The sequence below is a fragment of the Populus trichocarpa genome, chromosome 9 (genome assembly GCF_000002775.5).
Source record: "Populus trichocarpa isolate Nisqually-1 chromosome 9, P.trichocarpa_v4.1, whole genome shotgun sequence".
NCBI lineage: Eukaryota > Viridiplantae > Streptophyta > Magnoliopsida > Malpighiales > Salicaceae > Populus > Populus trichocarpa.
Window position 1 is genome coordinate 6901758 of NC_037293.2, and position 23604 is coordinate 6925361.

The following is a 23604-nucleotide window of genomic DNA, read 5'->3' on the forward strand; positions in this document are numbered from 1 at the left end:
AGTGCCGCTGCTTTTACTTCTCTTTTTTTGTTTTCTTGCTTAAATAAATTGCTAGAACAAGTTAGAATCAATAAAAATATGCATGCTGCATCGATAAGTTTACAGATAATTTTTTATCAAGATATTGAGAATTTAACTGCATTTTCTGAAAATAAGTTGCGGGTAGGGTAAGAGAGGATTAGTAAAATTCGACTGCAAAAGAAGAGGGAGGCAAGTAATTGGAGAGTGAGAGAGAACCTGTTTGGCAACGCGTTACCGTTTGCGTTTTTTTAAAAACGCACAAAATGGCCGTTTGGTTACAAATTACTAAACAAGCAAAACATATGGGTCCCACCATTTATATGCGGCAGGACCACGATTTGTTGGAAGCAGTAAAATACTGCCTTTTCTTCTAGTTTCTACCTGTGAATCACACACTGTTCATGAATGAATGCACTGTTCACGCGAACAATTTTTTTTTTCAGTGTTAATTTTTTTAATATTTTTTTTAAAAAAAAACTAGTTTAGAGTGAATTAAATTCACTCGCATTATGATGTGAACAATATTTTTTTTTCCCGAAAAACTAGTATAGAGTGAATTAAATTCACTCGCACTGTAATATCAATTTTATATCTAATAATATTTTATCTAATTTTATTACACGCTCACAAAATTATAAAAACTGTAGTTCTTATCAGCTGAATTTTGTATGTAATGGAATTATAAATAGTTTAATGGAATAATAAAAAATAGTTTATATCAAGTATTATTTATTTCATGATATAATATGAGTAGTTAATTCTACAATATTTAAATTTAAAACCATCATTATCAATATATATTTTTTAAAATTATTTTATAACCTTAATTTAAAAAGCATTCTTAACCAAACACATTAAACTGTTTTTTTTTCAACCTCAATTTCAACCACAGTTTTAACCAAACATCTATTTTTTCAAACCAACCTCAACTAAAAATATTTTTTATAAAACAACTTTTTCCAAACTACAATCATAACAGCTATCGCAATATCAAACACACTCAGAAACTCCGGTGGAATGGAGCGTGAGTGAAGTAAGGAATTATGAGGAATAATCGTTGAAAATTAATCAACAAAAATAATAATAGTAAATAAATGTAAGGATTGAGTAGTGAATAATACGGCAGCGTTTGAAGGAGTGGTATGCGGCCCGAAAGAAAGAAGCGAAGGGAGAGAAGGGAATTGAAATCACGCAGAATTAAGTGGCAGTCTTCCCCCTTCTCAGAGCCAAACCATCAGCGAACAAACCCTCACTGAAAATCAAATTTCACTTTGATCCGAAGAAGAAGAAGAAGAAATTCTCTCTCACTCTCAGATCTGATTACTCAGGTATGCTCCGCTCCGCTCTGTCTATTTCTTTTTGTTTCTTGGAATTTGTGGTTTCTAACTGATTGATTGATTATTAACTTCTTTTTTTACTGCTCTGCTTATCTACTCTTTGCGGATCGGTTAGTACTTGGTGTTTTATTTTTTCTTATTTTGAAAGCACCTTTTTTTTGCTGCTCATTTATGGATTTTTTTTTTAATTTAGAGCATGTTCTGAGAATGTGACGATTAAAGATGCCTTAATGAATCCTTTTTATGTATAATTTGCGTAGAGGTAGCTTATTTTTACCTTTTATTTTGCATATGGTGAGACTTACATATAGCAACAAGTCTTTTGCTGGTATTGAGGTCCTATCATCACAATTGAAGAAGCTAGAGAACCTTGACCTGAGCTTTAATAGATTCAACGATAGCGTTTTATCACATCTGTTTGGATTTTCTTCACTCAAGTATTTAAATCTAACAGGCAATATTTAGCATCAACAGCTGTCAATGGTAAAGTTGTGAAAATTTCTTGGCATCTTCTAGCTAATTAGGCATAACTTTACCCAAACTTCATTTTTTAGATGCCAACCTATTTAGCTCATTTCTCAACAATACATTTTGATATTTTTAAATATCTCAAGCACATCTCAACACAAAAACTTAAGATTTATATTGGATAAAACCTCAAGAATATGGTTTTATTATATTCATTAGTAGCTTGCTTTTTCAGATGCTGTTAATATTATGGGATTAGTGATTAATTGCTCATTGACTTGAACAAAATCCTGCCGAGCACCTTTTATGGCAGTTGGTACCTCACTACCTCTAAAGCTCCTACTTAAATACTGACCATAAGCATGTGAAATTTGAAAATCACAGGTAAAATCAAATCAATCCACTTAGTGAGTTCTCTTTAAAAGGTGGTCCTCTGAAAATTTCAAATATGATTTCATTTTTATTATTTTAAATACGATAACAAGTGGCCAGTGACTAATATGGATGAACTAGGTGGGATTTCAATAATGATGTTGTATTTGTGACAATAATTTATGAATTATCATAGTGGGTTGTGCTGTGCAAATCCATGAGGAGGACATGAATTCTTAATGTTTGGTTTAGCTGGTCTTAATTGGTTTCTTCTAGTTTTGTCTTGAATGTCAAATGGTGTTTTCTATGCCCGGATGAGGGAGAAGTGAATTTGTTGTGGAGTGTAGAAGGACTAAAATAAGTTGAACTGGATTTTTTTTTTAATGAATGAATTAATTGTATGATAGATTCTGGTAATACTAGAAATTACTAGAAAATCAATTCTGTGGTGGCTTAATTGTGTGACATGGTGATTTCTTATTTTTATCAACGAACTTAAGAGGGGTTTTTAAGGTTAATATTCCATTGTTTAATATTACTCAAAATAATGATTTGTAAACAAATCCTAAACCGGCAACTGCGGTTTTATGGATGGGTTCTATGATAGAACAACCGAATCAAAAGCCTTTTTTTGATGTCAAGTTCTGGATGGTCCTTGTTACCAATTGAGTTGATAAATTATTTCAATTAGGTATAATTTATACAAATTAGGGTATAATGAAACTAATTAACTAGACTTCATAGTTTCATAAAGTATACATTTAATCCGTGCATTCTTAAATTCGTTTCCAAGTTCATGTTATTTTTCATTTTTCAATTTTATTTTTTTTTGGTTTTTTCTTGTTTTAAAAATTAAAAAGAGAAGAGAAGCAGGTAAGATGGGAAAAGAAAGAAGGCATGTTTGGGTTCTTTTTTTTTTAAAAAAAACCCTACTAAATTGAATGGTAAAGAGGTCAACTCTAGTGAAGGGGTTATTTAATTATTGTCTATACCACAGAGACTAATTGATTAGTTTTGATAAACTATAATGAGTTATTATCCATTAACTCCAATTATCTCCTTTATTGGTTTACTACTGAACAAGAGAAGTGATACAACTATTTGTCTCTTGTCCCATCTCATTTCCTCTCTTTGCACCTCAAAAAAAAAAAAAAAATTCAGTTCAGAAAGGCTTGTGTGAATCCGAAAAAGCCCTTGGGAATGGCAGCAATTTACAGCCTTTACATCATCAACAAATCAGGTGGTTTGATCTTCTACAAGGTAAGATGTTTACTTCCCTTCAATTCGATTACAAGGGCATTTTGGGGTGTGATGCTTGATTGGATCATGATTGAAAGCAATACAAGTGACTGACTACTGCTAATAATAACAATTTGTGATGTTTGATGTTTGGGTTACTGTTGCATTTTTTTTTTATAAAAAAAATAGGATTATGGATCTTCTGGACGGATGGATACAAATGATAGCTTACGAGTAGCTAGTTTATGGCATTCAATGCATGCCATCTCTCAGCAGCTATCACCAACTGTTGGCTGTTTAGGCATTGAACTCCTCGAAGCTGATACCTTTGATCTTCATTGCTTCCAATCACTCACTGGTGGCTACCTCAACCCTTTTATTTATTTATATATTTATTTATTTACAAGCATACTAGGTACAATATTAGAAAGAGAAATGCTCTATAATTTACCAAGGTATCAATTTCTTAGTTATTTGGTTATTGATAAGCCTGCCATCTTATGCTTAATTGTCAATTTCTTCTGTGTTGGAATTTGGACACCACTTTTCTTAATTTAATGAACTTCAACCCTTTCAAAGTTATTATCAGCTAGCTGATTGTTAGATCCAAATTTTTTTACAGGGAACTGCCATGTTCTGTAACATATGGATTATAGTGTTTTGAGCATTGCTTGCTATTTCCTAACTTTTGGTTCTAGTTAGCATGCCTCATTTTTTAAGGTGGATGGGCTGGGTACTTGAGTATTTATTTGTGGCTGATTTATGTTCTTTAAAAGTATCTCAAGTCCATGTTTTTCAAACCATGAATTTGTAGTGACAAGCTCTTCGTTCCTCTTTGAATACTTTTGAATTTTCTTTTTAAACTTATTTGGGTTTTTTCCCTTCTACAGGAACAAAGTTCTTTGTGGTGTGTGAACCTGGAACACAGCACATGGAAGGCCTCTTGAAAGTCATATATGAATTGTACACGGATTATGTCCTAAAGAACCCGTTTTATGAGATGGAGATGCCTATACGATGCGAGCTCTTTGACATCAACCTGTCTCAGGCAATACAGAAGGATCGTGTTGCTTTATTGGGGCGATGAACTTTCCTGAATTTTGCGTCAATAACTTTTGTTATTTTTCATTTTCATTTGTGCATTTGCCATGAGATCTTTCAATTTTCTTTTATGCTCTTCTTCTCCTTAGTGGCTGTTTGTGGTTGCGTTCAACTTGCTTTTCATGAAAATTTTATTTTTTTTTAAATTTTTTTTTTAGTGTTTTTGGATTGTAATTTTTTTTTTTAGTGTTTTTGGATTGTTTTGATATGTGATGTCAAAAATAAATTTTAAAAAATAAAAAAAATATTATTTTAAAACATTTTTAAATGAAAATTATTTTAAAAAGTAAGTGCTACTAGTCTATCATATTTCAAAACACCCCATAGTATTTTTATGAAATTTGTGGGATGTTGATTGTTTATGGATGTCCATCTGTGCAGGCGAAGTATCTTTTCAATATTGCAGAAAAGTGCATAATTTGGCCTGCTTAAACATCTTTTGCTCTTGGATGAGTTGGGGGTTGGGAGAGCAGCATTTCCAAAATGGGGAAACCCCCATTTTTAGAGATTTCTTAAAAATTATTGTAGCTTGGCTCCCCTTGCTGCAAAACCAGTTCAGGGTTGCAATAATTTGCGTAGGATTGGCACGGTTTGAAAACGTGCGTCTAATTCGGCGATGATTAAAAGAGGATCTAATGAGGAACTCTGGAGACAACAAATCAAGGGCTTCCATTGTGGTGCCGATGGCTTAGCTTTTCACGGTTCAAATTAAGTTCAAACCATCAATGCGTAACTCATAACAAAATGGTTGCAATATGCAAAGGGCTGACTCTTTTTTATTTTTTACTTTAACGTGGGTGTCCGGGCCAGCTTGTGCGCACCTCGACTAATCCCACGGGCCCTGAAGTTAACGATCATGTAAGCCTCCAGTGGCCATTATATGAGCAACCACAGGGCTCGAACCTGAGATCATAGAGAGAACAAACCTCTTGATCCCAAACTTTTACCACTGGACCATCACCTAGATGGTTGTAAAGGGCTGACTCTTAATTCCACATTCAAGTGTTTGTACTCTCCAGTCCCTACTACTTGTACTCCAGTGATTGATTTATTGTTCGTAGGGGAGAGGGGTTTATTTTTACCTCGTTAACAAACGGTTACATAAGGTTTGTTTGCTGATGTAGGGGGAGAGGGGTTTTTTTTGGCTACGAGACGATGAGGCTACCAGTTAAGAAACAATTTATAAACACTATTTATCCCTTCACAACTTATAATGGATTCACGTGATGATTTTTTTCCTGGTTTTTAAATTTTTTTATCATTTATTTTTTTTTTCAATTCAAACTGACCTTTTTTTTATTTATTTATTTAAGGTTAGAGTTTTATAATTTATTTTGAGTTATTAAAAAGAAATCTATTTCTCTTCTTGGAAACATTGTCCATCCCCTCAAAAGTTATTATAGTTTCATACACTCCTCACCTCATAAGTTGATGTGAATTCATAGTAATTTTTTGTTTTTAATTTAGTAATTTGATATTGTATTTTTTTTTATCATTTGAATTATTTTTTTCTAATTTAGTCATTTGATATTGTATTTTTTTGGAAATGAATTTTGTAATTTGTTTGTATATTATCTATATTGGAAAAAATATCCTAACTTTTAATTGGTGCTTGAATTTACAAAACAAAAACCAGTTTTGTTGTTTGTAAGAGATTTAAAGTTCGGGGATCAAAATTGAAAAGAAAGCAGAGTAGTTCCAGCACCTTCTACCCTTAAAAATCGTTCAAAAATCTTTTTTTCTCTCTCTATTTTTATTATTTTATAAAATCTTTTATTATATTAATAGGCCTGCGTGTTTATTTTTTGGTGTTAAAAGATATTGGATCTGACACGTGAAAGAAGCAGAGTGGCCTAACTAGATATTATTATATTTAATATTAATTTTTATTGTGTTTTTATTTGTGTATATTTTTTTAATATTAGCAAGTATTGTTTTTTTGCAACTCATTATAGGCGTTCTTTTTATATTTTATTCGGTTTTTTTATTATAATTATTTATTTTTTTATTATATAATTAAATAAAAAATAAACAAAAAAAACTCGATATTTTTCTTCTCTTGTTGTTGTTAATTAATTTTCTTTGATTATTCATAATAATTCCTTGCCCCATGCCCACATTGTTTCTATCACTTTCTAATTACTCGCCTGTCTCTTCTTTTGTAGTTGAATTTACTCTCTCTCTCTCTCTCTCTCTCATTATACTCGTCGAATTTTACTAATCCTCTCTTACCTGATGATTACCTGCTGCTTGGTAATTCTGGTTGGTTGGTTGTTGTTGTTGTTTATTTTTTATTGTCTTCTCTATCCAAAAAAAAAAAAAACCTAACTAGTTTTCACATAATCAGTCAATCTTGAACTATTTTTTGAGCTTGAGATAAAAGAGCCGATCACCGATGCAGAGGTCGACTCATGCGAGTTGACTCAATGGAGAAGTTAAATTAGAGATTCTACTTGAAAGTTTTGAGCATTTTTAATAACTGTTTTGGTTTTATTTTTAAAAACTTTTTGTTATAGTATGTGTTTGATATATATTGTGGTAATTTTTATAGTTTTTATTTTTAAAAAATAAATTTTAAAAATGCTATAAATTGTAGCTTTTTAAGATGAAAAGCAGGTTTAAGCAATAGAAATCAAATAACTTTTAAAATTATACTCAGTCTAAAAACATTTTTAACCATACCGACATAACAATACCAAATGAACAATGTCTTTAGCTTCTTTACCGGCTTTTGAGTGGCCAAGAGTCAGACCTTCCAATACGGTGCGTATTTACATTTTTCCCTCTTTTTATTTTGTTTTGGTTGAATTTGAATGTGATTTAAAATTTTGGTAAACTAGCACTGTAAATTGTTTTTAGAAAAATAACACCATTTAATAAAAATCATAAGTGAAAAGTATGTTTTTTTTTAAAAGCAGTTGTCGGAAAGTGGGGCATTTTAAACAGAGTTAAAATGGCCGACATAAATTTAAATGAGAGAAAAAAAAAAGAATGAGATTCCATGGATAAGTAAAAGTTTGATGATAATACCGTGAAATCATAATTTTTTTTTTATGAGATGAATTTAATAATACTAAAAAAAATCATTAATAATGATCGAAATAAATGACACGTGTCGTAGAATAAAGACGAGTGACTAACTTATTTTTTTTATAGTACGTGTGAACCACTCCCGTTATTATTGGTGACCTTTTTTATGGTTGTTAAATTCGTTTTGTTGGGATATTTTTTATGATACAAGAAATATCATGATCAAAACTTTATTGTATTTTCATGTCTTATTCTTTCCTTTTCTTTGATCATTCTTTCATTTTTCTTAAAATTTATGTAAGATAATTTTAACAATTTATTTAAAATATTGCTACTCTCCAATTACAAGTTATTAAAAAATCATAATTTGCACCTATAATTTTTATCAAACTGTGTTATTTTTTTAAAATAAAAAAATGAGATTGCCATATTTTTAAACAATTTGCAATTTTTTTTAAGAAACTCAAATATTTGTGTCATAACAAACTATCCCCGTAGCAAAACAAAAAAGCAACACCCTCCATAAAGATACTATTTAATATTATAATAATAATTTCTTTTCAAAATATATAAAAATAATATATTTTAAAATTTTATTTTTAATATAATAATTTAAAAATAAATAAATAAATGGTCACAACCACGCGTTTAAAACAAACAGTATCGAAGTCTAATTCAATACAACTGCCTGCCCTTGTAACGAGCACTATAAAAAAGGTCACGGGCTTGATTACAGAAATCGTCAAACACAGCCATAACCAAAAGGTAAAAGATCATCCCCTCCTTTCTCCCCTCTGATCCATCTCCGAATGCAACAAAACATGTCCACAAAAAGACCCACTACCATCTTTCTCCTCCTCCTCCTTGTACTCTTCCATGACCGAATCCATGCAAGCCCGATAAAAACTGTAGTGGTAGTAGTGATGGAAAATCGTTCTTTTGATCACATGCTAGGTTGGATGAAGAAAATCAACCCTGAAATCAATGGTGTTGATGGAACTCAATGGAATCCATTGAACATAAGCGATCCAAGTTCGCAGAAATTCTTCACCAATACCCAAGCTCAGTATGTCGACCCTGATCCTGGCCACTCTTTTCAAGCAATAAGGGAGCAAATATTTGGGTCTGAAGACACATCCAAGAATCCTCCTCCCATGAATGGCTTTGCTCAACAGGCTTTCTCGATGGACGCATCGATCAACTTGTCTCGGGATGTCATGAATGGATTTGAGCCTGATATGGTAGCTGTGTATAAGACACTTGTATCTGAATTTTCTGTCTTTGACAGGTACAGCTACTTTTTTGTCGGTCCACGTTTAAGTAATTTACTACATAAAGATTCCGTTTTCAATGATTTCGATGTGAACATACTGATATTTTTCTACCCGAAAATATAATTCATTGATGTCTTTATTAATCTCAGGAATGCCCCAATGGCAACTAGATTGAATTTCAGCTTAAATTCTTATCATAACAACAAATCACAGAGAGAGAGAGAGAGAGAGAGAGGAGAGAGAGAGAGAGAGAGTATTTGATGGATATGGTTTTCATGTTGAAATCAGTAGGAATCCGATTTTTCTTTCTTTCAAAAAAAAAAAACAATTATTGCAAGTGTTTTGAATATGACACAGAATTTTATTTTTTATTTTGAGAAAATAACGTGGCGTTTTTAATCCTCCAAATTAATATGCGTGCGTGTTTATACTTGTTTATCTTTTATTTAGGAAAAAAGAGGATTTTTTTGGAAGTATTAAATTACTTTATAAACTTCGAAATATCCACTTAGCTATACTTTTTGGTTAATTTATTGCACAAACATTTGTATATTGTTGACATGATTTCGCGATTACTAGTAAAAGCACATGCAATGTCTAATTTAACAACAACAAAAAACATCCTGCTCTGTCAGGTGGTTTGCTTCTGTGCCATCATCCACACAACCCAACCGTCTATTTGTTCATTCAGCCACATCCGCCGGAGCCACCAGCAACATTCCGGCATTGCTCGTTAAGGGGTACCCCCAAAGAACAATTTTCGAGAACCTCGACGATGCTGGAATATCTTGGGGAATATACTATCAGAACATTCCCGCCACATTATTTTATAGTAACCTAAGGAAGCTCAAGCACATCACTAAATTCCATCCTTATGGCATGTCGTTTAAAAAACATGCAAAACAAGGCAAGCTTCCTGGTTATGCCGTGCTTGAGCAGCGGTACATGGACATCAAGATATCTCCTGCCAACGACGATCATCCTTCCCATGATGTTTATCAAGGGCAAATGTTTGTCAAAGAGGTACTCATAAACTTTTTTTATATATATATATTGAAGTCATTCGTACGTATTCATATAATTCATACACACATGATCACAAGTATGCAAAGATTGCTTTAATTAATCTTTCATTAGAGAGTCTACCTCATTATTGGGATTCTCCTGAGCTATAGTTTCTCTTAAAACGTATATTTACTTTACTTTTCTTTTTCAAATTGTCAAAGATGTTCTTGTGATTGTCAATATTGCAGGTGTACGAGACGCTAAGGGCAAGTCCACAATGGAACGAAACTCTATTGGTAATCACATATGACGAGCATGGTGGGTTCTATGATCATGTGGCTACACCTGTGAGTGGGGTCCCTAGTCCCGATGGGATTGTGGGACCTGAGCCATTTTTGTTCAAGTTTGATAGACTTGGGGTTAGAGTTCCTACAATCGTGGTCTCACCTTGGATAGAGAAGGGAACCGGTAAGTAGCATATCACTTTCAAATTTCAACCATCTCTCTCTCTTTTTCTTTTTTAGGGATTTTAGCTTACCGAACAGGATAATATCATCGTGGGCATTATATTCCTAGCATTATCATGTATGATTAATGGCTAACTTTACTTGAATGTTACTCTCGGCATCACCTTTACGTACGACTAACTGTAGTTTATGTGCAAGATATGCTACCTATTTCACACTGCTTTTGATACGAAAAGAGAACAGGTGACCTTCCACTTCTCTCGTGTTTTTAGTACTCATCCATTGTCAATGTATATACAATGTGAAACGAAATCCTTGTGGATGAAAATCAGGCTAGCAAAAAGTGAGAGTTGCCAATTTGTCACTTCTCTTCTTTTTCTCAACCAACGAAACATGCGAGGAAATTAATTATGGGGTGGTTAGGGTGTCGTTGAGTCCTTTCCCGTTTGGACAGAAACTTTGGGAAAACTGGGTGCAAGTTCTTTTATGACACCGTCTTAAAAGTTGCATGTAGTTGAAAGAAAGAGCGGAAAGGTAGTGGATTTCTGCTTTGTTGCTGAAAAAGGTTTTGCGTGCAAGAGATCGAGGAATATGTAACACTAACTAAGCCAACAGGTAGCCTAACATGAGCACGGATCTTCATCAATCATGCTTTTCTAGTTTACTTTTCGAGATTGAGTCCATCATATTGTGGGCCCATGGTAAAACCCAAAAGTACTGGGACTCGAACGAAAAATAGACCGAAATTTCAAGCTTCTTAGCATAACGTTAGTACCAGAGATAGTTCCTATGATTATGATCATTTTGTAACGATTGATGTTGTTTTCTGAAAACTCAAGATCTCGAGGGTCAGTTTTTTGAATGGAAGGCATGACCATTGTCAATGTATAGCATCATCATGCACTGCTTTTGCTGATTATTGACAAATGAAAAAATTAACCAAAAATTGATAAATGTTACTTCGGCTTGGTGATGCAGTTGTCCATGGACCCAATGGGTCACCATTTTCAACATCAGAATACGAACACTCATCCATTCCTGCGACGGTGAAGAAGCTCTTTAACATGCCCTCTCCTTTCTTGACAAGGAGGGATGAATGGGCGGGTACCTTTGAAGGAATCCTACAGACTCGGACTGAGCCCAGAACTGATTGCCCAGGTCAGTCACCTAACTCGTTTTCCAAGCTGAATTCTTTAGCTTTTTGCTAACTGTTTATCTTCTCATCCTCTCTTCTGAATAGTGCAACTACCAACTCCAACTCAGGTCAGGAAGAGCGAGCCCAATGAAGATGCCAAGCTTACTGAATTCCAGCAGGAGCTACTACAGCTTGCTGCTGTGCTAAAAGGAGATCATATTTTGACGAGCTACCCTGACAAAATAGGGAAGGAAATGACAGTCAAGCAAGGGAATGATTACATGGAGGATGCACTGAAACGATTCTTCGAAGCAGGACTTTATGCTAAAAGCCTGGGAGTTGATGAAGAACAAATTGTGCAAATGAGGCCCTCCCTCACTACAAGACCATCCAAACCAACCAATCAACCATGAAGATCTTTGTTACATACTCGGCAACATTAGCTATTGTATCCACAGCTAAAAAAGAAAAAAGAAATCCTCCTTTTCTTACTCTACTGATAGTGTTTTATAATGAAATTGAGCTCAGGAATACTAGAAGATCACAGAAAAAAAATCCATTACCCTTACAAACCCAGAAAAGTTTTAACCGGTGCCGACACATTAACAAAACGCAATTGGATAACCATAGAGATGGTTTGAAATTTTAATCCTCAGTCCAGGACTCATGCGATTGAAACCTAAAGCTTGCAGAATAAGAGCTCTATGGGGTTCACTTAAACCATGCCAGCCTGGAGAAACACAGAACCACTAAATCTCACACCTCCAAAGTCAGGCGCACTCTTCATGGTTAGACATATGCTTTTAGTTATCTCAGAGTATTGTCCATCAAATTAACCTGCCCACTGACTTTCAGCCACGGTTTAGCACAAGACAACTCTCTTCACCATTGTTTCATAAACAGCAAAGAGCATAACAAACTGTGAGAGCAAGAAAGAAAGTCTCAATTTACAGGTCTGAAATATTCAAAATTAACTCAGCACTATCTCAAGTGTAGCAGATATGTGTACAAAAAGAATTCTGAGTCCTTGATTAATTCACAAAGTGTCACTAACCAAAGATCCCTCTTTTGTGAAGGCATTCCTATTTTCATATACCACTCTTTTGTTACCGAGTAGATCGTATGAGTGAATCTCTTGTGGAGGATATTACACTGAACCACGAATCAATGTGCTCATGATCCACGTATAGATCTCAGCCACTGTTCAATGAGTCCCAGCCTGGAATGTTAGCTGTAGCCTCATTCACCATCTTTACAAGTCTCACCTGCAGAGAATCATGATGAATGGATTGTTAACTCAATGAGAGACAGGGAGCAAATAAAGTGCCTTCGCATCCATGGTCTATGTTTCATGCAAATGGAAATATAGTATAATGACTTGTAATCCAGATATGAATCACCATCTTAACTATCAGTTCCCATGGGATAAGTGACTACGAAAAACAGTATATATAACAGAACCCTTTATTTCACACCGGATAAGGATGACATCAGAGCCCAAGAATGCTTGATAAACTTAATGTATGTATGTTTTGGTTTCTTTTCACCTAGGATGTTAGGTCCATGTAGTTTTTGATTGTGTTGCATGGAGACCAAACAAGGCTTTTGCTCTCTACTACATAATAACATAGACAGACAGTTTCACATTGCAAGTGATCAGGATGGTTAGCATGCCAAGTTGACATTACATATGGTTAGATACGAACCAAAACCTTGACAAAATAAATGGTTGATGCAAAGTATTCCAATCGATGCATCAAATAGTTTATTATATGCAGCTTTTCAGGGAAATCATCATGGACGCTGCAGTAACGCCTCCTACAAATTATCAATTCATTATTTAATTTTTTTCCTTCTGTACAGGGATGGCGATTCTCTTGTACATCTCCAGTGCATGGATAAAGCCCAGTTGGCTACTAATTCGTACATACTCCTTGAAAAACAAGTTCAACCCATGCATTCAAGCATCCCCATTATAGCAAGTAAACAAATAATTGCGTCTGTGTGAGGGCCATTTTGAGAAAGTTGAACTTGGCCAACTTATTACAACCTTTATCAAAATATCGTAAGTTCTATCAACAAGTACTGTGTATTCTAGTTCCAGGTAGACTTAATTTTAATATTTTTCCTCTAAGCCCACTCATCAAACATGAATTTTTTGACATCTGTATAATATGATTTCCCCAATTGTCCCTTGTAAAAAATCTAGTTGTGAACATACCACGCTTTCAGGAACTCCTGGTGGGGGCAGGGTGAGGTTCTTTGGTGGAGGACCACTGAGATAGGATCTCTTGTCAAACCGCCATTCTCCAATCTTTCCATATGTTAATTCTCCCTGAAAAATTAACAAATTATGGTAAACAAACTAAGAATCAAATATCGGTCGTTTATGAAACTAATTGTCAAAAACAAACAAACAGAAATAGAAGGTGAAGAATAAAGTTAAAACATCAAAATCAGAGAAGATAAGAATAAATATGAGAGAGAGAGAGAGATCCCTTTCTTTACCTTCATATTATAGTCGCATCCATAAGTATAGTGGATGATAAATCTCTTACCAACTTCCAAATCCCATGGAGGCTGAAACATAAATGGATATAGGTAACTCTTTAAAAGTGACTTCACAAAATAGAGAGATACAAGAAGCATTAGCATATGCCATAGATACCTGTAGCATAAAGTCTTTACGAAGTATATGCCGTACACCATGCAATGCTGATGCTACAGCATAGGCATACCTTATATCAACAGAGACATGTGAGCAACATTGAAGTATTCCAACCATTCAAGAATTAAATTTCATTAGCAAAATAGAAAGAATCCTATTATATATTACTCACATCTCTAGCACCCAACCAAATGCCTTATCAGTCTCCGGGTCATCTTTCATTCTTAACGAAACATTCACCCATGTTGGCGAAATTTCCTCCAGCAGGGACTGTAAAGATACAGGTAGTTCATCCAATGTTAATACGGAAATATTGTTTCAAGTAAACGAAAATAGTCCATCTCAATGGCTGCGGTAATAGTGATATTCTGACAAGGACAGTGGTGCTTTGTATAAACAATGATTAGCACTATGGGTTTCTAACTGAATTTCAAATTATATTCCCACGATATTGGGATTCTGATAACAAACATGGAAACGCAAAAAATTCTCAGAAGTTCAATTGGTTTAAACTGGCTGCAATTGCAATAAGAGTTGTACCTTTTTTATTATTACAGGGGAATTGCCAATTGGATCAACATCTGTCACAGGACCCTTCTCCTCAGGATAAAACTTTCTAACAATTTTCTCATGTTCAGTTGGTTTAATATAGAAAAATGGAAACCCTGCTGGATTATCTCCATGTGCCAAGTTAGGCAAAGGATTTGCGAATATGTGGTCAGGCTCTGCCATTAGAATGTAGCTGTTTTTATCACAAAGTGCTTCTGTATCAGTCTTATAATCACCGATTGTCAGATGTCATAAAGCAAAAGCAAGAAAAAAGGAAGAAAATGAGGACCATAACTTTAAGAACTTACTCTTCCTCAATTGTTGCCTTTTCCAGCCATTGCACAAAAGCCCATGGTCTATTCAAGACAATATATCCCTGGACAGAGCATGAAATGGCCATATGAGCAAATTATGTAATTAACTAATTACTGATAGCAGTAAACCATGAGCAGTGACTGCTTTCCTCTAAGATTTGGAAAAGGCAGCGATTTGGCTGGGAAACACATTAAGAGTCTGCATCACTGCTCACAGAAGTCAATCTAAAACAACGTTGCATAAGAAATGTCAAGTTTGATGGCATGCCCCAGAGATATAATAGAATAAAATGAAAATTGACTCGATATAATTCATGCTATTGATGCACAGAACACCTCCTGGATCTCTTTATAAATTACCAAGAACATTTGAAATTCCCAATACTACAATATGTAAGCCTAGAAGCAAAATAAAAAAAACATCTGAGACCTATAAATTTCCCAAAGCAAATTCAAGTTCACGATAATTTTAACTTGGAAATCAACATGTAACAGAATAAAAGCCAGTTAATAAATATAAGCAAAAGCGAAAGTGAAAACAGAAAATCTCACCCGATCTAGGCCGTCTGGAAGAGGATCAACAATAAAAGTTGGAATCTCATCCATCAAATGATCACCTTTCCCCGAATGCAAAACTCGAGTGAACTTTCCCATGTCTGATCCTGGCATGCTTTTCATTTTCTTATACCAATAATACATAACCCGGCATTGCCATTGACTATAAGGAGCATCAGTAGCCGTAAGAGCAACATGGAATTTCAAATTTGACTTCCCTAATTTCCAAGAATTGGCTGGCATCCCTGTAACAGGATCAGAAATCCCTGATCCAAGTCCTGTACTAGAATCCTTATACTGTATTATCAAAGTCAACAAGTTATACGTGGCAAAGAAAAACCCTAGTGCCAAAAGCACCAATAGCAATGGCGACGCTCGCCCCATATTTTTTCTTCCAATCATCTTGAACCCCCCCAATACACAGAAACTAAATTCCAACTCTCTTCACACTTCACAAAGTCAATCAAACCTCAATTATGCTATCTACAATAGCATTTAAATACAAATCCAGATACTAACATATTTAAACCACTCCAATTCACATCTCCAAGACACAATTTCACCAGCTAAAACCGCACTATCTTTTCAAAACATCCAATGGGTCAATCACAGACTTAAATAAAAAGCCATGAACCAATCTGCATTATAATAACAATTAAACAAAAAACAACGAGTCAATAGTATAACACAGCTATACCACCCTGTTCTCATTATCAAACAGAGCTTAAACATGAAACCACAAAAGAAAGCATAAGTCTTGGTGTCAAACAATGATAACTCTAATGCAAAAACAAAACCCAGACGTCAAAAAATGAAAATCCATGCAAGAATAAGAGCTCATGCTCATGCTCATCAAAATAAATAAATAAAAAATTCACAGATCTGTTGAAGGGTTTTTCTTTTTTGTTTACCTGATCAAAGAGGAGCAAAAGAGGAGATTTTGGGTTTTGTCAACTCTTTGCTAAATGAATAACGCGGAGAAGGTTTGGTTGACAACAAGCGAAACTGAGAGGGTTAAAGGTAACTGAATGCTTAATAAATTCATTAATTTATTGTGAGTATTAAAGAATAAAATAATGGCGTTTTTAATACTTGTCCATCAATTAATTAGGTGGAAGCTGATGTGGAAATGGTTGGATTTAAGGAGGCGGCGAGCATTTTGGATTTAGTTCGTGTTTACCGTATTTTACTATTTTATAAAATTTTGAAATTAATTTTATTTATATTTTTAGATTATTTTAATACACTATTTTGTTAAAATAAATTTTAAAAAATAAAATAAAATATTATTTTTATGTATTTACAAACAAAACAATACTTTAAAAAACAGTTCCTTCAACCCTACAAGCACTACCCTAAATAAATTTTTTTCTAATATTTAATTAGCGCATTTAAATTTGTCTCAGTCGTATTCGAATCCTAATTTTGTTGTAAAGCAAAGGCCACTTCATTCATAATATAAAGATGGAAGAATAATTGGATAGAAGGATCATCAGCTAGTAGCCTAGTACAAGGATAATGAATTCGGAGGCTAGGTTTCCCTTTTCTCAAGATAAACAAGAGGGGTTTCGAGATCGCAGAGCCCTGCTCTCGTGAGTGCAAAGTTTAAGATTTGTCTCGAGACAATGAATGGTGTTTCCGAGTTGAAAATGACCTCTACCGACTGAGGGCGTTGATTTTGACCAATCAAATTTATGTAGAGGGCTCCGCATGAGATATTATAGTCATAAATTCTTACAAGCTATAAATCAAACGACAACCTTTTTGGTACCCTCGCAAAATAAAAGGATTATTAAGATTCGGGCTTGAAAGGGTCTTCTTGGCCCTTGCGTTGTAGCATCCTAACACGTCATGATCACTGGTTCACAGTTAGTTAGTGGTATGGAAGAACAAAGACTTGGGTTCGAGACTTTTATTGAAAACATGCTTAAAATTGTAATTTTTAAAAATTAAATTTTTTTATTTATATTTTTATATCGTTTTAACAAGTTCATATCAAAAATAATTTTTAAAAAATTAAAAAAATATCATTTTAATATATTTTTAAATAAAAAATAATTTAAATTGCAATCATTACCGCACTTTCAATCATTAAAAACTGTTTTATTACTTTTTTTTTTTTTTTTAAGAAAATGAATGCTGTCCAAAGAAGTCAATTTACTGTACCTTTTTTTTTATCTCCATCCCAGGAAAGCAACATGTAAATTGCCGTGCTAAGGACGGTCCCTTGAAATTGATGAGTTTAGGGTGTTTTTCCGAAACCATCACAAATGTGAGGCCATAACTAGGCGATCTGGGATTTTACGAAAAAAAAGGGTTTGGGTAACAACAAGAGAGGTGATTTGGCATATTATTTGAGTGTGTTTGACCCTTGTTTTTTCTTTAAAGCAAAACAACTAAAAGTATTTAAAAATATATTTGATAGAGATTTTAAAAATCAATAACTATATATATATATATATATATATATATATAGCATAACTAATTGGCTGACTCTTTTTTTATTGAGGGTCAATTCAAGTTTCTGGTGTTTAGTCATCGATAAGATGTTTTTCTAGCCGACAATAAAAGCAAGGTCTTGTTAAATATTTATATTGAATAAGTATACATAATGATATTCAATCTAAAGGGAGGGTTGAATGATCCGCAAAACTCGGTTTGATTTTAAAATATATATTTTAATATGTATCTTTTCTAATATTAAGATGATAAAATCTCAAAGTTACCAGGATTAATCTAAGTTAACTTACCAAACTCATGATTTGGTTCATGAGCTTTACTAGGTTTCATAAAAAAAATTATAATATTTTTTATTTAATTTTATGATAGCAAAACTCAAAGATTACATTAAAGAAACTGAATAAGCTAGAAAAAAATGATAATGATAGATTGAACAAAAAAAATAGTTTCTAATTAATTTTTTTCTACGGTAAGCCTATTAGAAAACATAATAAGAAATCCAACGGTGCCAAATAAAATAATATATAAATGTATTTATAATTATTTTAAGAATTTAATAACATAATATACAGTATATATTTTTAATTAATTTAAAAATGACACAAGTTTTAGCAAAGAAAAAGTAAAAAACAGGTCAAGCATGCTTGCTAGCTTAGGTGGCCCAACACTTGAGCCTTTAAAAGTAAAACTAAATGTGTGGGTTTGGTTGCTTAAGTCCATGCGCCTAACCTTTTATTTTTTTTAAATTAGATGAGTATCTAATTTAAAAAAATAAAATAGGTAAGATAAAGATCACGTAACACTTTAATAGATCTATTTTTATCAAATAGAACCTATCAACATCAAGAATAATTATTTTCATGGCTAGGATGGTGCCAATCAATAATTACTTCTTTTCCTTGTAGTCTTCAAGCGATTCTCTCTCACTTCTCTCAAACCACCGATTAAAATAAAAATAAAATAAAAATTTAGACTAAAAAGTTTGATCCTTAAAACTAAAATGATAAAAAAAAAAGATTTGACAAGATCTCGAAGTAAAATTTAGCATAAAAAATGGAGGGAGGGATTTTTTTAATAATGGGTTTGTTTTTTTTTTTTAATTTTGATCTTTAACTTTCAATTTGATGCAAATAATAAAATTAAATAAATATTTGTAAAATTAAGAATCAACCTAATAGCTAGAATGTTTTATTGAGACTACAATAGTTTCATAAAAAACAATGAAAAATAAATTATGAAGATGAATTTTCAATAAACACATGGTTAAAGGCCTCTATAAATAATAAAAAAACAACTAAGAAAAAAAATTAAAGAACTGATAAAAAAAACAGAGCATTTAAGTTTTAGGGAACAATGAAATAAGAGGAGAGCTATAATAGAATCCACAAATCTTTTAAGTTTTCTTTAATTTGATTTTTATATAAAAAAAATTATTTGTGTTGTTTATGATATTTATGTGTTTTCTAAAAAAATTATTTTTTAAATAGCTGAAAATATATTCTTGATGATAATTTTAATCCAAACAGTATAATAATAGACTATCAAATAATTTTACTCACGATATAATACAATAATTCATTATGAAAAATTTAACATATTTAATTTCACGAAACAATACTAATATCACAGCCATGACGTGGACTCAATATTTGGCAACATCATTTTAGAGTTGTATCATAACGAGACAATTTTTTTTTTTCATTTTGAGAAATCATCAACTACATATTTTGATGCCAGAAGGACTCAGGACTTGCTCACTTATCAACTCCATATGGCGACCAACTAATTCCTAAAATATAAAGATATTGATTCTCGAGAAAGAAGGAATTGCTTTTATTCAACAAATGTCCACACGATCTCAAGCTATACAATTGGATAACTATCATCCAAATTCGATCCCTAGACCCGTCGTTCCTGAAGTTTAAATTTAATATCTACCTGTTGAAATTCCAGCTCTTAAAAAGCTGGGGCATATCCTTTGGAGAATAAAAACAAAGTGGGCAGAGAGATTTCCCATCGTAGACAATTGCGATGGCGATGGCAATTGTGTTCCAGCCTCTTTCTGTTCTCCCTCTCTTTTTTTGTTTCCAGTTACGCCCAATTTTGGTTGAGGCCTGATGCCCCCGTATAATTCAACAGGAAAAAGATCTTAGGCCCTCATGAATTGTTTAATGACCCTTTTGGAGATGCTCTAGATTATAAGAAGAAAAAGATCACAGATGATTTCGGGACTGCCCCACTATCAGATTCCGAAAAAACTTCTGTTCTTCCTAATTATGTGGGTCTACCTAATGAACCTAAAGGGAGACGGGAGTTGGTTGCTGTGAATTCTGGTGGATATGCCATGCATGCAATCTTGTAAAATTTGAAATTGAAGATTGTGATGAACAGAGATATTTATATCTGGTGAATTTCTTGGCTTCACGTCTCTTCAGTTTTTGAGGATACGAGATTGTAGAAAAAGTTCCAAGCGTACAGCACTGCACAGCTTTGGTGGAATTGGATATAATTTATTGCCATGAGTTGATCTCAATTCATGGCGATTTCCGAGAATTGAAATATTCTTTGAAGAAATTGATAGTTTGGAATTTGATATTAAGAGCTCTTCCAAGCGGGGTACAACGTTGCGAATCTCTAGAGAAATTGTCCAAGGGATTGCAGAGAGCTTATCCATATTAATGATCTACAAGAATTGCGTTCTATTGTTGAATCAAACATCACACAAGCCTAAATTGTTGACGACTCTGCCGTTGCAGATCAATGACGGAATAAAAATACTTCACACCTTAACTCATTACAGGCTAGGAGTTGATTTTTGGTTCCTGTTTACCTTTCCAACTGCCATTATTTGTTTAATAAACCTTATATTTATAGTCTTTAATTGTTTAACTACAGTTCAATCATCAGTATCCAGAGCAGAAACAGAGAGCAAAACATCCATAAATGGAGGAAAATATCTTATGCCCCTGGTGGCGCAATTAATCCTTATAAAATGTCATTCTGAAGTGAATATTTCATGTTTATGTCAGAATTTCTACAATCTCATATTGTTGTTTTTGAAGCCCTTCTAGCAAGAATTATCCAACAAAGCACGCGATAGAAAACAAAGAAACCAAACATGATTCCCACATTTATCCACCTAGTATCCTTGTCAAGTCCTCTACTCTTCAAGACATCATTTCCTGTAAGCACACACGTGGAATGATCCTGACCCTGCCAAGAGAAACACTCATTTCTCACACTCCAATACTCATTTGTAAGCAGCGAATCCAATGGATACCTGTAGAGGGAAACATAGTACATGAACAGCCAATATTTGGGGATGTTCTCTTTCGGAATGAAGTATCCAGAGAAGAGAAAGAATGCTCCAAGCACTGTGCAGATGAGAGAATTTCCTGAAATGAAGTCAGGGGAGACTGCACTTAGGAAAAGCACTAGAGAACTAGCCATCAGGACAATAAGCCAGACCACAAATACGAAGAATGCAAAGGCAGCGATGGAAGGATTAAGTCCCACAATCCAGTACACAGGGATGGAGAAAAGCATAGCCACAGCAAACAAGAAAGGCAGAAAGACAATGGTGTTGGCAATCATGTAGGAGGAGATATTATAGGCTCCTCTTGAAGATTCCTTCATCAGAACACGCCGCTCCTGAAGGTATATTGGAAGAGCTTCCACTGTTGAAGAAAGGAGAAAACTAAGACTGAAAGCAAATAGGCCTAATCGTTCAGCAACCCCTCCTTCATCCTTCCTCACCTTGATATATACACTGGCTAACCCAAAGCCTCCAACAATGGCTTGCATTGTTCTTGCCAAGAATAGCTGCTTTGTTCTATAAATGACCTTCCAAAATCTTGAGCAGAGAAATATAATTTCAGACAAATTGAAGAAGGAACAAAAGCCTGAGTATTTGGTATCAGAACCTTGTTGGATTTGGACAATTTCTTCTTGGGGCCAAATTGAGTTGGAATATGGTTCATTTTCTAGAGCAGGCATGTACATTTTGGATTTTGCATCTTCTAATGTATTGATAATTTCCATTGCAAACTCCAGAGCATTCAACTGCAATGGAATTTGGAATCCCAACTTGGTTATGGTTTCCTCAAGTGATTCCAGGCTGCCATTATGCACAACCGAACCACGAGACAGGATTAAGAAATTGGGAATGTACTGAAGAATTCGATAGCTTGGTTGATGGATAGATAACACCACTGTCCTTTGCTTTGCTTTTGCCATTGATGAAAGCAGCTCGATCACTTGAAGTGCTGAAGTGCTGTCTAGGCCTGAAGTTGGTTCATCAAGGAGTAGAATTGGTGGATCATGAATCATGTCAACCCCAATTGACACCCTCTTTCTTTCTCCACCGGATATCCCTCTATTCTCTTCATCACCAACAAAACTATTTGCAACATGGAAAAGGCCAAGCTCACGCATCAAGCTCTCCACCCTCTCTTCTCTCTCTTTTGAACTCTTTTCTTTGAGCCTGAACTTGGCACTGAACATAAGTGTTTCCTTCACGGTCAGTAAAGGAAGCAAATTATCCTCCTGTGTGACAAATCCACATATCTTCCTCAACTGAGCTGTACTAGCCATGCAGCGACCATTTATTAACACGCTCTTTGGATCAAAATCCTTATCTTTGACTCTGCCTGATATGATCCGAAGAAGACTTGATTTTCCGGTGCCACTTGGACCAACAACGGCTAGAATTTCAGAGCCTCTCGCATCAAAAGAAACTGATTTAAGTATGTTGATGGGCTTAGGCTTTTGCATCAAGTGAGAAAATGAAGTGCATACTGGCCTGTTAGGACAGATGGTATAGGAAAGATTTCTTACAGAAAGTTTAAAATATATTCGTGAATGTTGATGAGGTTGTGGCGGTGGTGAGGGATTGAAAGAAGAGGAGGGGCTGGTGGAGTATTCCTCTGGGGAATTAGAAGTTGAGAAGAATATCACCGAGTCTTCCTCAACACTTGGTTGCTGGAAACAAGATGCCATTTTCTGATCTTAATTTTCTGCAGGAGGTGCATGCATGTAAAGTAGAAAGGAGGCAGCTTTGAAGAGGGAATGTTAGCCAGGTTGAGATATGGGGGTTGGACCAACCAAGATAATTGTGAAGAAGGTTTCTTTAATGTCGGCGAGTGTTGTAGAAGTTGGCAGTGTTTGGTGATCTGAGAAAGTTGACTATTTTGGAACAATTGCTTGTGGCAACTTCATTTTAATCTAGACATTTCGTAGATACCTTTTGTCCATGGAACGAACCTATCAAGACTAACGCCATTGATGAAAACAAGATTCTAGGAGTGTCAATTAAAGGCCATGGATGCCGCCCATGACCCTTGACGGGATTAACTCTGTTCAGGTTGATTGCTCGAGACTTTTCCAGTGATCTATATTGCGCGTGAAAAGTAAAAGGTAAAAACAAGAAGAAAATGGAATGGAAAGAATATCTAAACATGGCAAAATCTGGGTGAGGTTGATCCACCAGACCACCAACTCATTTGTTCATCGATTCTTTCATGATTGACTTGTTCCAGCTGCTGCTACATGAAGCTAGCTAGCTTTAAGATATTCATCTCCTACTATTGGTTAATGTCAGATGGCATTTA

General features: G+C 34.2%; 4 protein-coding genes across 7 annotated transcripts; 2 read left to right on the plus strand and 2 right to left on the minus strand.

Moving 5' to 3' along the window:
• Positions 1–1194: 1194 nt before the first annotated feature.
• On the plus strand, positions 1195–4626 carry LOC7454872 (uncharacterized). Of its 3 annotated transcripts, none has more exons than XM_052455983.1 (4): positions 1195–1349; positions 3369–3458; positions 3627–3795; positions 4328–4626. In XM_052455983.1, exons 2-4 carry the CDS (start codon positions 3399–3401, stop codon positions 4522–4524), a joined length of 426 nt encoding a protein of 141 aa, XP_052311943.1. In that variant the 5' UTR covers positions 1195–1349; positions 3369–3398; the 3' UTR covers positions 4525–4626. The 3 variants fall into 3 exon arrangements, with proteins under 3 accessions (XP_052311943.1, XP_024463820.1, XP_002314001.1); XM_024608052.2 differs by having other exon boundaries at positions 1197–1349; positions 3360–3458; XM_002313965.4 differs by having other exon boundaries at positions 1197–1349; positions 3365–3458.
• A 3639-nt stretch (positions 4627–8265) lies between these two features.
• LOC7475026 (non-specific phospholipase C2) lies at positions 8266–11926 on the plus strand. 2 transcript variants are annotated; one of them, XM_024608894.2, is made up of 5 exons: positions 8266–8856; positions 9478–9865; positions 10096–10315; positions 11293–11472; positions 11578–11926. In XM_024608894.2, the coding sequence occupies exons 1-5, from the start codon at positions 8378–8380 to the stop codon at positions 11598–11600; spliced, it is 1290 nt and encodes a 429-aa protein (XP_024464662.1). In that variant the 5' UTR covers positions 8266–8377; the 3' UTR covers positions 11601–11926. The 2 variants fall into 2 exon arrangements, with proteins under 2 accessions (XP_024464662.1, XP_002314000.3); XM_002313964.4 differs by having other exon boundaries at positions 8269–8856; positions 11555–11926.
• Positions 11927–12395: 469 nt separating this feature from the next.
• LOC7475025 (hydroxyproline O-arabinosyltransferase NOD3) lies at positions 12396–16607 on the minus strand. Its single transcript, XM_002313225.4, has 9 exons — positions 16447–16607; positions 15533–16173; positions 14975–15042; positions 14658–14859; positions 14290–14387; positions 14118–14187; positions 13958–14029; positions 13671–13784; positions 12396–12714 (listed from the first exon to the last, which is right to left on the minus strand). Exons 2-9 carry the CDS (start codon positions 15935–15937, stop codon positions 12643–12645), a joined length of 1101 nt encoding a protein of 366 aa, XP_002313261.2. The 5' UTR covers positions 15938–16173; positions 16447–16607; the 3' UTR covers positions 12396–12642.
• Positions 16608–20939: 4332 nt separating this feature from the next.
• On the minus strand, positions 20940–23441 carry LOC7454871 (ABC transporter G family member 23). Its single transcript, XM_002313224.4, has one exon. The coding sequence runs from the start codon at positions 22991–22993 to the stop codon at positions 21038–21040; it is 1956 nt and encodes a 651-aa protein (XP_002313260.3). The 5' UTR covers positions 22994–23441; the 3' UTR covers positions 20940–21037.
• Between the last annotated feature and the right edge of the window lie 163 nt (positions 23442–23604).